The 12,792-nt window shown below is 42.1% G+C and overlaps 1 protein-coding gene across 2 annotated transcripts in view; it reads right to left on the reverse strand.

The window, feature by feature from the left end:
* The window catches only part of LOC138854965 (uncharacterized), a 102,031-nt gene that overhangs the window by 25,794 nt on the left and 63,445 nt on the right, over nucleotides 1-12,792 (reverse strand). For both annotated transcript variants that reach the window (XM_070101240.1, XM_070101239.1), the window contains exons 17-19: nucleotides 6,424-6,614; nucleotides 5,334-5,427; nucleotides 4,490-4,608 (exon numbers count right to left, since the gene is read on the reverse strand). In XM_070101240.1, the coding sequence (XP_069957341.1) occupies nucleotides 4,490-4,608; nucleotides 5,334-5,427; nucleotides 6,424-6,614 (404 nt within the window). The remainder of the gene's footprint in view (nucleotides 1-4,489; nucleotides 4,609-5,333; nucleotides 5,428-6,423; nucleotides 6,615-12,792) is intronic.

Here is a 12,792-nt window from a genome sequence, read left to right on the forward strand (position 1 = left end):
AAAAGAAAAAGAAAAAATGAGGAGTCAGGTTAAGTCACAGGTGTTCTGAAGTTTGGAACATTTTACAATGTAGTGGGAGAGGAAGGCATCTACAGAGACAAAACCAGGGCTAAGGTTCATACAAGGAAAGTTGTGTATTAGAGAGGATTCAACTAGACGGCGGCTGTTCGAGTTGGAAGTAGGGAAGACAGTTTTAGCAGAAGACCAGTCAATAGGATGGCTATGATCTCTGACGTGACAGAAAAGAGTATTGTTAGTGTCGGCAAGCCTAACACTATTTTTGTGCTCCCTAAGTCTGTCAGAAAGAGATCGACCAGTTTCTCCGAAGTATTGAAGAGGACAGGAGGAGCAAGAAATGGAGTAGACACCAGGAACATCTGTAGAGGTATGAACGAGATTAGTGCAAAGAGTGTTAGTCTGGCGGAAGGTAAGCTTGATGTCTAAGAGACGGAGAGAATTGTTGAGATTAGAAAGACTGGAAATGTAGGGAAGGCAGAGGATAGAAGAGTTCCCAGGAGTAGAGAGTTTGGGAGAGAAGAAATTGCGTTTAGCAATTAAGGACTCTCTCCGACCTCTGTCCTCCTGACTTTGACCTTGTTCAATGGTTTCGTGTCATCTGTCCCTCTCTTCCCCATTTCTATGGCCTTCCCAAAACTCATAAACCTGATATTCCTCTTCGCCCTATCATATCCTCTAGAGGTTCTGTCTCTTATTCTCTTGCTTCTTGGCTGGTCAAAACCCTCACTCCCTTTCTTGGTACTTTTTCTCCTGCCCACCTCTGTCACTCTCAAGACTTCATTGAATGGGTTCGCTCTCTCCCAACCTGTAAGATGTTTAGTCTTGACGTTGAGTCCCTCTTCACCAATGTCCCTCTTGATGATGTCCTTGATTTCCTTAGAGAGAAGGCCCATGAAGGGTTTCTTCATCTCCCTATACCTACTGATGTCTTTCTTGATCTTATCCGCCTCTGTGTAGACTAACTCCTTTTCCTTCCAAGGGAAATATTATTCTCAAACCTTCGGTGTCGCTATGGGCTCTCCTCTCTCTCCTGTCCTTGCTAATCTTTACATGGAATACTTCGAGACTGTTCTTCTTCCTTCCCTCGATGTGCAACCTTCACTCTGGCTCCACTATGTGGATGATATCTTTGCTCTGTGGTCTCATGACTCCAGTCTCTTCCAACCTTTTCTTGAAGCTCTTAATAATCTTGCCCCTTCCATTAAGTTTAAAGCTGAATGGGAATCTAATTCCTTGCTTCCTTTCCTTGATGTCCATGTCCACCGCTCAGATACAGGTTTTTCCTTTTCCGTTTACCGAAAACCTATGCACAGTGGCATGTACATTCACTACTTTTCCTATCATGCTTCCCCTGTCAAGAAAAGTGTTCTTATCTCCCTCTTTCTCCGTGCCCTCCGCATCTGTGATCCTCAGTTCCTTCCAGCAGAAATTTCCACTCTTCATAATTCGTTTTCCCATCTTGGCTACCCTTCCCATTTCATAGACTCTGCCCTCTCACGTGCTAAATGCAATTTCTTCTCTCCCAAACTCTCTACTCCTGGGAACTCTTCTATCCTCTGCCTTCCCTACATTTCCGGTTTACCTGGAGTTTACCTGGAGAGAGTTCCGGGGGTCAACGCCCCTGCGGCCCGGTCTGTGACCAGGCCTCCGGTCTTTCTAATCTCAACAATTCTCTCCGTCCCTTAGACATCAAGCTTACCTTCCGCCAGACTAACACTCTTCGCACTAATCTCGTTCATACCTCTACAGATGTTCCTGGTGTCTACTCCATTTCTTGCTCCTCCTGTCCTCTTCAATACTTTGGAGAAACTGGTCGATCTCTTTCTGACAGACTTAGGGAGCACAAAAATAGTGTTAGGCTTGCCGACACTAACAATGCTCTTTTCTGTCACGTCAGAGATCATAGCCATCCTATTGACTGGTCTTCTGCTAAAACTGTCTTCCCTACTTCCAATTCGAACAGTCGCAGTCTAGTTGAATCCTCTCTAATACACAACTTTCCTTGTATGAACCTTAGCCCTGGTTTCGTCTCTGTAGATGCCTTCCTCTCCCACTACATTGTAAAATGTTCCAAACTTCAGAACACCCGTGACTTAACCTGACTCCTCATTTTTTCTTTTTCTTTTTCTTCTTCTCCCTCTTCCCCTTTCCTCTTTCCTTTTCTCCTCTGGGTTGTCTTTATTTCCTCTGTCTCGTGTTTCTGTTCCTTCTTCATTTATTTCACCACTTCCCCTTTCACGCACCTCTGTGCGCTTGCTCTCCCTCAGTGGGCACCTAGCTCTCTTGCAGTGCTCCCCTTCCTTTGTATTTGACTGGCTCGTCCTCCTTATTTCCCACTTCTACCACTACTACTACCTCTTCTACTACTACTACTACTACAACCACTGATGAAATTTAGACACACATGCGGCGTCTGGTTGTCTTTGTTGTGGACGTTTCGCCATCCAGCCAGCCACTGGATGGCGAAACATCTACGATAGGGATGCCCGGGTGTTGCGCATGTGTCTTAATTTCATCTTGTCAGTATTATATACCATTCTTGTACTACTACTACTACCACCACCTCTTCCTGCCTATATATAGCCGTCCTGCTCCACTTCTGGTTAGTGTGACTTTGTCAATGGTCCAAGTCGGACTGAAACGTTGTCGTAAGCTTCTCTCTTTTATGTGCGGGTTATTTGTGTATCGTTCCAGTCACGGTATTGTGCCTTTTTTTTGTTACACTACATTACCTGTACACTGCAGAAAAGAAATAAATTATTTGTAATTGTAATTACAGTTGTCTCAAGAAAGGTGTCTTAATGACAGCAAGGGACTCCTGAACTACAGAATTGGATCTAACCTTCCCTTCTGTAGATCATGCCTGACTGCCTCCCATTCCTCAGGGAGTTTGTGACCCTTATGGGCCTAGCACTTACCATTATTATCACATTAACAGAGTGCTCAAATTATGTTACATATAAATATGTGACAAGTATACCTGGAGAGGATTTTGGAGGTCAACACTCCCATGGCCCAGTCTGTGACCAAGCCTCATGGTAGATCAGTGGCTTATCAACCAAGCTGTTACTGCTGGCTGCACATAGACTGATGTACAAACCATAGTTTGGCTGGTCAGGTACTGACTGTAGGTGCCTGTCCAGTGCCTTCTTGATGACAGCCAGGGGTCTATTGGTAATTCCCCTTATGTATACTGAGAGGCAGTTTCAAGAGTTTTTCTACCGTTGTAGCCTGGCCTGAGACCTGGTTTCCTTGTTGACTGCTTGGTCAACCAGGTTGTTGTTGCTAGTGGCCCACTGGCCCATATAGCCATCACAGCCCACCAGGCATTTAAAATTAAACCATATTTTCAGGAACTACTACTGCTACACACACACACAAAAAAAAAATTAATATTCAATCATATACTGGTTGGGTAAATGACTCTTTATTCAAAGCATACTAATTTTAAAATGTTCACTAAAAGTCCGTGAATTTTGCAAACATTTACAGATTTAGATTTTGCCACCGAAGTGGCTAGTTTGCTGTGCACCCCATATCCATCCTGTAAATGATGAATTAATCTGCATGAAAATTATTTGTATACTGTAAACTCCAAGTTTTTTTTTTTAAAAAGTCGGCCATCTCCCACTGTTCGTCTGCCTTCAAGCATACATAAGGGGGATTACTAACAGACCCCAGGCTGTCTTCAAGTTGCTGGGCAGATACCTAAAGTCAGAACCTGATCAGCTGAGCTTTGGTTCTTATGTCAGTTTAAGTGTGGCCAGCAGTGACAGCCTGGTTGATCAGACCCTGATCCACCACAAAGCCTGATCTCAGATCGGGCCATGAGGGAACTGACCCCCAAAAACCTCTCCAGGTATACTCCAAGAAATGAGAATGTAACTCAGCTGGCGAATGCTGAAAAAAAGCTGAGATATGATTGGACTAGGATCAAACAATGATTAGAGGCATGAGGATTGAACAGTCACCACTCCTTGCTCTGAATAGTGCCCATAGGTTTAACATTTTGAAAAATACAATACAATACACATCTCAAAGTAGATACAGTAGTTATACGTTCAGTTTACATACCCTTTCATGATAACGATTATTATTACCTAATCCAAGGTGTAACTCTCAACTGCAACCATCTCAAACATCATATTTGCTTGTATAACATTACATTTGAATCATCACTGATTCATTCCTGACTTTATTTTTTCTTAACTCCTATAGAACTCATTGATAAGTCAACCCTGACAGGTCATTAATCTCAAAGTGACTGATACAAGGTAACCCTGCCTGCCTGTTGTCCCGAACATCTAAGTGTCCAGGGACCGAGCACAAAATGGTGTGCGTGTTCACTAGCAATGCTGCATAACTAAAGCTGCATACAAAGAATGATGGGACAAGGATAATCAAATTTATGGATAGCCTAAAATGCACTCATAAATCAAAAACTATTCTTGGTTACACCTGCTTGACTTACCTTCTACAGCAGAGCAGGCACTGAGGGTTTTGGGGTACCACCCACCTAACTGTCCCAGACACCCCACAGTTAGTGTGGACTGGGTAATATTGCCTCCAATAAAGTAGCCAGGGTAACACCTGTTTGGAAGACAACAGACTAAATTAAGGGGAACACCTGTGCAAAAGATGACCAACTGAGCTGAGGGGATAACACTTGCATAGAAGACAACCCCTGAGCATTATCTAATTAACCTACTGCTTCTACATCTACACTACATTTACTTTACTTTAACCACTGATACCATTATTATAATTACTTCCATAATTGCATTACTATCAAGTTTAATGCTAACAAACCAAAACAAAATTATTTCAATAAAGTGAGGTACTGTACAATATACAATTAGGGTAACTGACATGTATAAACTACTCTAATGAAAGCCCCTTGTTATGGAAGACATTTCAGGCAGCCTTAGAACTAAATGATAGTTGTAATAATAATAATAATAATAATAATAATAATAATAATAATAATAATAATAATAATAATAATAATAATAATAATAGTTTATTAAGACATGATACATAGTTGTACAAGGAATTATAGTGGTTGGGTGTACATGCCAAAAGCCCCTTGTATGCAGAACATTATGAGCAGGCTTAAAATTAACTTAAGATTAACTAAGCTATAATAGATAATGTGACAGTACACAAGTAATTCAATAAAAAACTAATTGAAGATACATTATCTATTACATGGCTATTTGCATTACTAATACAGTACCACAATCATTACTACTGCTTTATTCTGTGAACCAAGAATGAAAGCCAATTAGGGACAACTCCAGAAGGTGAGAACTCACGTGTAGGTGACAGATGTGTTGAGTGCAGTCATGGTCCAGTTCCATGAGGAACGGGTCATATTACCTGCTGGATCGAGAGGTAAATCCCAGCATCCTAGAGGAGATATTTCACTCAAAACAAACATTTTGAGGGACTTATTTAAGTGCTAACAGCACTTGCCAACAATGGTTTCAGTTCATGTTTAAAAAAAATTTGTTTAACTAATTTTGGGATGCTGAATTCAAATCTGAACTTCGTTTTGCTGTGACATATACAGTTTCTGTGAAATAGAACCCCATGGTGAATAATTTCACCAAGACATGGCCATCATGGAAAAGCGATCAGGAAAACCTAACAGCCAGTTTGCTGGACACTGGTGCTTGAAATCTATACAGAAAATATTGGTCTAGGGTCAAACTGATATCAAAAGGATATGTACCCTCTTGGTTCTACAGTTGTTCTCTGGTAATTACCTGCATGTATCTTTGCATTAACCTTGGAGACATTAGTACATTTATAGTGCCTTTCCGTGCTGGGTCTGACATTGGTTGGGGGATGGAGAAATCATGCAACATCTAGGTCATCTAGAGAAGTGAGTAGGTTGCAGTGCATGAATGCTGACTGAAGACAATTTTTTAGTGCATAGCACATAGTTTCAGACAATAGAACAAATACTTTTCTCCAGGCTGAGGGACTGACCACCTCAAAACTATATCTTCAAGGGTGATGGACTAATTACATTGTCTTCACATCTCTTCTGCTTCTACCAACTTTTCTGTACTCAACTGAAGAAGCCTACTGTGTAGGCGAAATGTTTCGAAATAAAGATAACTAACTGTTCTATATGTGTCTTACCTAACAACATAATGTACGATGTTCATTGGACAACAAGAACCGGATGTATAGTACTAATTACCACAATGCATTTAACAAAAGCTTGGTACATAGTTACATGTCAATATATATACAGGCACCACTGCATACAGAAAATCAACATAGTATAGTGTATATAGTATATCAACATGTTAATATACAAAAGTATTCAATTCAAGAAATGAATAACAGCTCAATACCTGAAATTTATATTCGTGTACCCAATGCTCCACCTACCTATGGGACCTAGAAATTGGCATATGGCAATTTTGGCACCATTACCACTGAGCTGTGCCACCTTGAAGCTTGCATTCCCAGGTGCCGCTGGCACTGTCATCAGTCTCCAGCCAGGTGATTTGGACGGATTTTCTGCCGCAGTCACCAAGTCAGAACTTACGTTGTACATAGATGATGTCCAATTTCCCCATCTGTAGAATTCAACCTCATTACTAAATACTGCATATACATAAACATTCATTTGAGTCCATTAATTGGTACAAAGAAACACTAAATGGTGTGTTTTTGCATCTGGGTATGTTTCCATCAAAAGTTTCCATAATTATATAAATTTAAAGCATATAATTTACAAATACAGTGATCCCTCAATAATCGTCCATAATCCGTTCCTGGAAGTGGGACTTTTATCGAAATAGACGATTTTCGAATCAATTTTCCCTATAAGAAATAATGTAAATGCAATTAATCCGTTCCTGACACCCAGAAGTATTAAAACAAAACATTTTTTTACATGAAATATAGATGTAGTACATAAACAATACAATGGCACATGATGAAAGAAACATTAACAGAATAACACTTACCTTTACTGGCGATTCTTCTTAGTGTATGGAAAACTGGAGAAGGAGACAGATTGGATTATTTACTGTTTGGAAGGGAAATCCCCTTCCATTAACACCTTAGGTACCAAGTCCTTTTCTGGGGTTACTTCTCTTCTCTGTTTCTTAATGCCACTAGGACCAGCTTGAGAGTCACTGGAGTCCTGTCTCGCAAAAAAACTGTCCAGAGAGATCTGTTTCTGGAGTCTCTTTAAAACTTCCCTACAAAAGACTCTGTCACTGTACAAGTTGCCGATATGGCTTGCAACATCCTTCTTAGGGTGACTGGCCGAGCAGGGTGGCCCGAAAAAGAAAAACTTTCACCATCATTCACTCCATCACTGTCTTGCCAGAAGGGTGCTTTACACTACAGTTTTTAAACTGCAACATTAACACCCCTCCTTCAGAGTGCAGGCACTGTACTTCCCATCTCCAGGACTCAAGTCCGGCCTGCCGGTTTCCCTGAATCCCTTCATAAATGTTACTTTGCTCACACTCCAACAGCACGTCAAGTATTAAAAACCATTTGTCTCCATTCACTCCTATCAAACACGCTCAAGCATGGCTGGAAGTCCAAGCCCCTCGCACACAAAACCTCCTTTACCCCCTCCCTCCAACCCTTCCTAGGCCGACCCCTACCCCGCCTTCCTTCCACTACAGACTGATACACTCTTGAAGTCATTCTGTTTCGCTCCATTCTCTCTCATGTCCGAACCACCTCAACAACCCTTCCTCAGCCCTCTCAATAGTTTTGGTAATCCCGCACCTCCTCCTAACTTCCAAACTACGAATTCTCTGCATTATATTCACACCACACATTGCCCTCAGACATGACATCTCCACTGCCTCCAACGCTTCACACCCATATAAGACTGGTAAAACTATACTCTCATACATTCCCCTCTTTGCCTCCTTTGTCTCCACAGACTCCTAAGTGCACCACTCACTCTTTTTCCCTCATCAACATAGACCCATCCGCTGACACGTCCACTCCCAAATATCTGAATACGTTCACCTCCTCCATACTCTCTCCCTCCAATCTGATATTCAATCTTTCATCACCTAATCTTTTTGTTATCCTCATAACCTTACTCTTTCCTGTATTCACCTTTAATTTTCTTCTTTTGCACACCCTACCAAATTCATCCACCAATCTCTGCAACTTCTCTTCAGAATCTCCCAAGAGCACAGTGTCATCAGCAAAGAGGCCAAGACTCTGTCACTGTACAAGTTGCCGATATGGCTTGCAACATCCTTCTTAGGAGACAGATTGGATTATTTACTGTTTGGAAGGGAAATCCCCTTCCATTAACACCTTAGGTACCAAGTCCTTTTCTGGGGTTACTTCTCTTCTCTGTTTCTTAATGCCACTAGGACCAGCTTGAGAGTCACTGGAGTCCTGTCTCGCAAAAAAACTGTCCAGAGAGCTCTGTTTCTGGAGTCTCTTTAAAACTTCCCTACAATGGGCCAAGACTCTGTCACTGTACAAGTTGCCGATATGGCTTGCAACATCCTTCTTAGGGTGATGTTTCTCCATAAATCTTTCCATCCTACCCCACATTTCAAAAATTTCCTTAATTTCTGAAGAAGGCACCTTCTTCCATCTCTCTTCCTCCTCTGCAGCAAGATTCTGAGCTGCGATCTGTTGCTCTTCCTGATGAAGCTCTTGCAGCTCCTCAGTGGTTAGCTCTTTGTTGTGGTCCTCCACCAACTCTTCCACATCCTCCGAACTCACATCCAACCTCATGGAACTCCCCAGTGCGACAATAGAGTTCACAACTGATATAGGCTCATCAGGGGCTGCCTCAAACTCTTCAAAATCCCTCTTGTGGACACAATCTGGCCACAATTTTCTCCAAGCAGAGTTCAAAGCCCTGGCAATGGAGAATACTGAAGTGTTCTTTCCAAAAGTCTCTTAGGGTCAAGCGAGTGTCTGAGGTCACATTAAAGCACCTTTCAAACATTGCTTTGGTGTAAACCATACCCCCGGCCGGGATTGAACCCGCGGTCATAGAGTCTCAAACCGGGGGTATGGTTTATTTGCAATCGTGTCATTACGATTTCTTAAGTCATTGCTTTGGTGTAGTTTTTTTAAAGTTTGAAATGACTTGCTGGTCCATGGGCTGGAGGAGAGGAGTGGTATTCGGGGGCAAGAACTTTACTGTGATTAACCCAAACTCCTTCAGAATTAGGTCATCCAAGTTTGGAGGATGAGCAGGTGCATTGTCCATTACTAGGAGGCACTCGAGATCCAATTTCTTTTCCAGGAGGTAATTCTTTACACTAGGGCCAAACACTTCATTGAACCACTCGACAAAAATGTCCCTTGTGACCCATGCCTTATTATTAGATCTCCAAACACACACAATTTACTCTACATAACATTGTTTTTCTTGAACACTCTGGGATTTTCAGAATGGTACACTAGTAACGGCTTCACTTTGAAATCCCCACCAGCATTAGCACAGAACATGAGTGTCAACCTGTCTTTCATAGGCTTGTGTCCTGGCAGTGCCTTTTCTTCCTGAGTAATGTAGGTCCTCTTTGGCATTTTCTTCCAAAAGAGGCCTGTTTCGTCACAATTGAACACTTGTTCAGGTTTCAGTCCTTCAGCCTCTATGTACTCCCTGAATTCCTGCACATATTTTTCAGCTGCTTTGTTGTCAGAACTGGCAGCCTCACCATGCCTTACCACACTGTGTATGCCAGTACGCTTCTTAAATCTCTCAAACCAGCCTTTGCTGGCCTTAAATTCACTCACATCACCACTAGTTGCAGGCAATTTCTTTACCAAATCATCATGCAACTGCCTAGCCTTTTCACAAATAAGCGACGTCATAAGACTATTTCCTGCTAGTTGCTTCTCGTTTATCCACACCAATAATAACTTCTCAACATCTTCGAGTACTGGTGATCTCATTTTTGTCAGCATATTTACCCCCCTTTGCAACAACAGCGTCCTTGATTTCCTTTTTCTTGGCTATGATGGAAGATATGGTTGTACAGGATTTGTTATACATCCTGGCCAGTTTGCCCACACGTACGCCACTTTCATATTGTTCAATGATGTTTTCCTTAAATTCAATCATATTTCTCACCTTCTTTACCAAAGGCTTGGCACTAGGAGCTTTCTTTGGAGCCATGGTAGCTTATTTAGCATTTGCAAGCACTAAAATCAATGGAATACAGTGGACCCCCGCATAACGATGGCATCACATAGCGATTTTTCCGCATACCGCTTACTTTTATCGCAAAATTTTTGCCGCGCATACCGATTAAAAACCCGCTCACCGATTTTCGTCCGAGACGCGTCCAATGTGCCCTCACATGTGCCGCCCGTCCCATTGTTTACCAGCCAGCCTCCGCGGTAATATCCAAGCATACACTCGGAATATTTCGTATTATTACAGTGTTTTCGGTGCTGTTTCTGGAAAATAAGTGACCATGGGCCCCAAGAAAGCTTCTAGTGCCAACCCTGTGGTAAAAAGGGTGAGAATTAGTATGGAAATTAAGAAAGATTTTGAAGGGTTTGGGGCTAACCCTGAGAAGCCTATGCCAGTTGTGGAATCCATTGTGCCTACTTCAAAGATTAAGGAAATGTGTGCACAGTGGGTTGAACTGCAAACCTTTATAGATGAAAATCACCCTGACACAGCTGTTGCAAGCCGTGCTGGTGACTATTTCAATGACAATGTTGTGGCCCATTTTAGACAAATCGTAAAGGAACGGGAGGTACAGAGCTCTATGGACAGATTTGTTGTGCGACAGAGGTCCAGTGACTCTCAAGCTGGTCCTAGTGGCATTAAAAGAAGAAGGGAAGTAACCCCGGAAAAGGACTTGCTACCTCAAGTCGTAATGGAAGGGGATTCCCCTTCCAAACAGTAAGAAGATAATGCTCTCCCCTCCTCCCATCCCATCAATCATCACCAGATCTTCAATAAAAGTAAGTGTCACGTAATTGTGCATGCCTTTTTCAGTTTGTGTGTATTAAAATTAACATTTCATGTGGTAAAAAAAAAATTTTTTCATACTTTTGGGCGTCTTGCACGGATTAATTTTATTTCCATTATTTCTTATGGGGAAAATTCATTCGCATAACGATTATTTCGCATAACAATTATCCCTCTTGCACGGATTAAAATCGTTAACCGGGGGTCCACTGTATTATGAAATATTTTGTAGGAGCAAGTGAGGGGACCGTTGCTCACTGGTAAACAATGGCACACTGGCTGGGAAGGCAGGCCGAGGCGGCTCAGAGCGTGAGTACGCGTCCCGGATGAAGGACGATTAGCGAGTTACTGGACCATTTGTGAGCTAATGTTTAGACGAAATAACGGGACTATTTCCGAAATGGACGACTTTCAGGCCGGACGATTATTGAGGGACCACTGTACATTATACCTGTAGGGTGCTTCAGGAGTCAACATCCCTGCAGACCGGTCCATGACCAGCATAATTTTAATCTATTTAATAAACTGTGCTAAACATTTCCTCTTTCTGCAGGCATGTTATCACATAGTTGTGGCCTGTTTGTAATTTTATTATTTATTAACACACTGGCCGATTCCCACCAAGGCAGGGTGGCCCGAAAAAGAAAAACTTTCACCATCATTCACTCCATCACTGTCTTGCCAGAATGGTGCTTTGCACTACAGTTTTTAAACTGCAACATTAACACCCCTCCTTCAGAGTGCAGGCACTGTACTTCCCATCTCCAGGACTCAAGTCCAGCCTGCCGGTTTCCCTGAATCCCTTCATAAATGTTACTTTGCTCACACTCCAACAGCACGTCAAGTATTAAAAACCATTTGTCTCCATTCACTCCTATCTAACACGCTCACGCATGCCCGCTGGAAGTCCAAGCCCCTAGCACACAAAACCTCTTGTTTGTAAATACATACAAAAGAAGAGCTATGCTAGAGGTGTTCAATCTTCATTACTGTTCTCTTGGCCCCTCAAGGAAGATAAAATTTTCTTAGGATTTTTAACCTGGAAGGTTAGCCACCTAGAATAACCCAATAAAGTCAGCAAGTCATCAGGGACTGTCTTATTTCCACTGGGGTCCTTTAATCTTAGCTCCCCAGGATGCGACCCACATCAATCGACTAACAGCCAGGTACCTACTCACTGCTACGTGAACAGGGACAGCAGGTGTAAGGAAACATCCCAAATGTTTCCACCCATGCCAGGATCAAACCATGGACACTCAGTGTGTGAGCTGAGTTTCCTATCAGGTGAGCCACAGGAAGGTTCCCTGATGCTGGCGAGGGGCTGCTAATGCAAAGTATTGGACCTATCCTCCCCTTTCTTGGAATAAATCTTATTATGTCCCATTCCCCCAGGAAAAATAAAAAGCCACAACACTGTGGCACTGCACAAATCCTACAGATTTAGTGCTTTTCCCTAGATACAATATAATGCCATCCTTTTTATATTTACTTTTTTAAACTATTTAAAGTGTCACTACTACTTTTTTATTTCCTAACATTCCTATGGATTATCTGTCTTCTGCTTCCTTCCATTTTTTGTCCCCTTGTCTTCATAATTCAAATAATCTATCCCTATCTGCCCTACCAATTTCCCTTGCTGTATATATTTGTATCTGTTATTCCAGATTTATATTCTGATTAATATTAGGGTAAGATATAAACAGCTATTGGAGGATAGATGGGCTAATGAGAGCATAGGCAATGGGGTCGAAGAGGTATGGGGTAGGTTTAAAAATGTAGTGTTAGAGTGTTCAGCAGAAGTTTGTGGTTACAGGAAAGTG

This window comes from Cherax quadricarinatus, chromosome 76 (assembly GCF_038502225.1).
Source record: "Cherax quadricarinatus isolate ZL_2023a chromosome 76, ASM3850222v1, whole genome shotgun sequence".
NCBI classification, from domain to species: Eukaryota; Metazoa; Arthropoda; class Malacostraca; order Decapoda; family Parastacidae; genus Cherax; species Cherax quadricarinatus.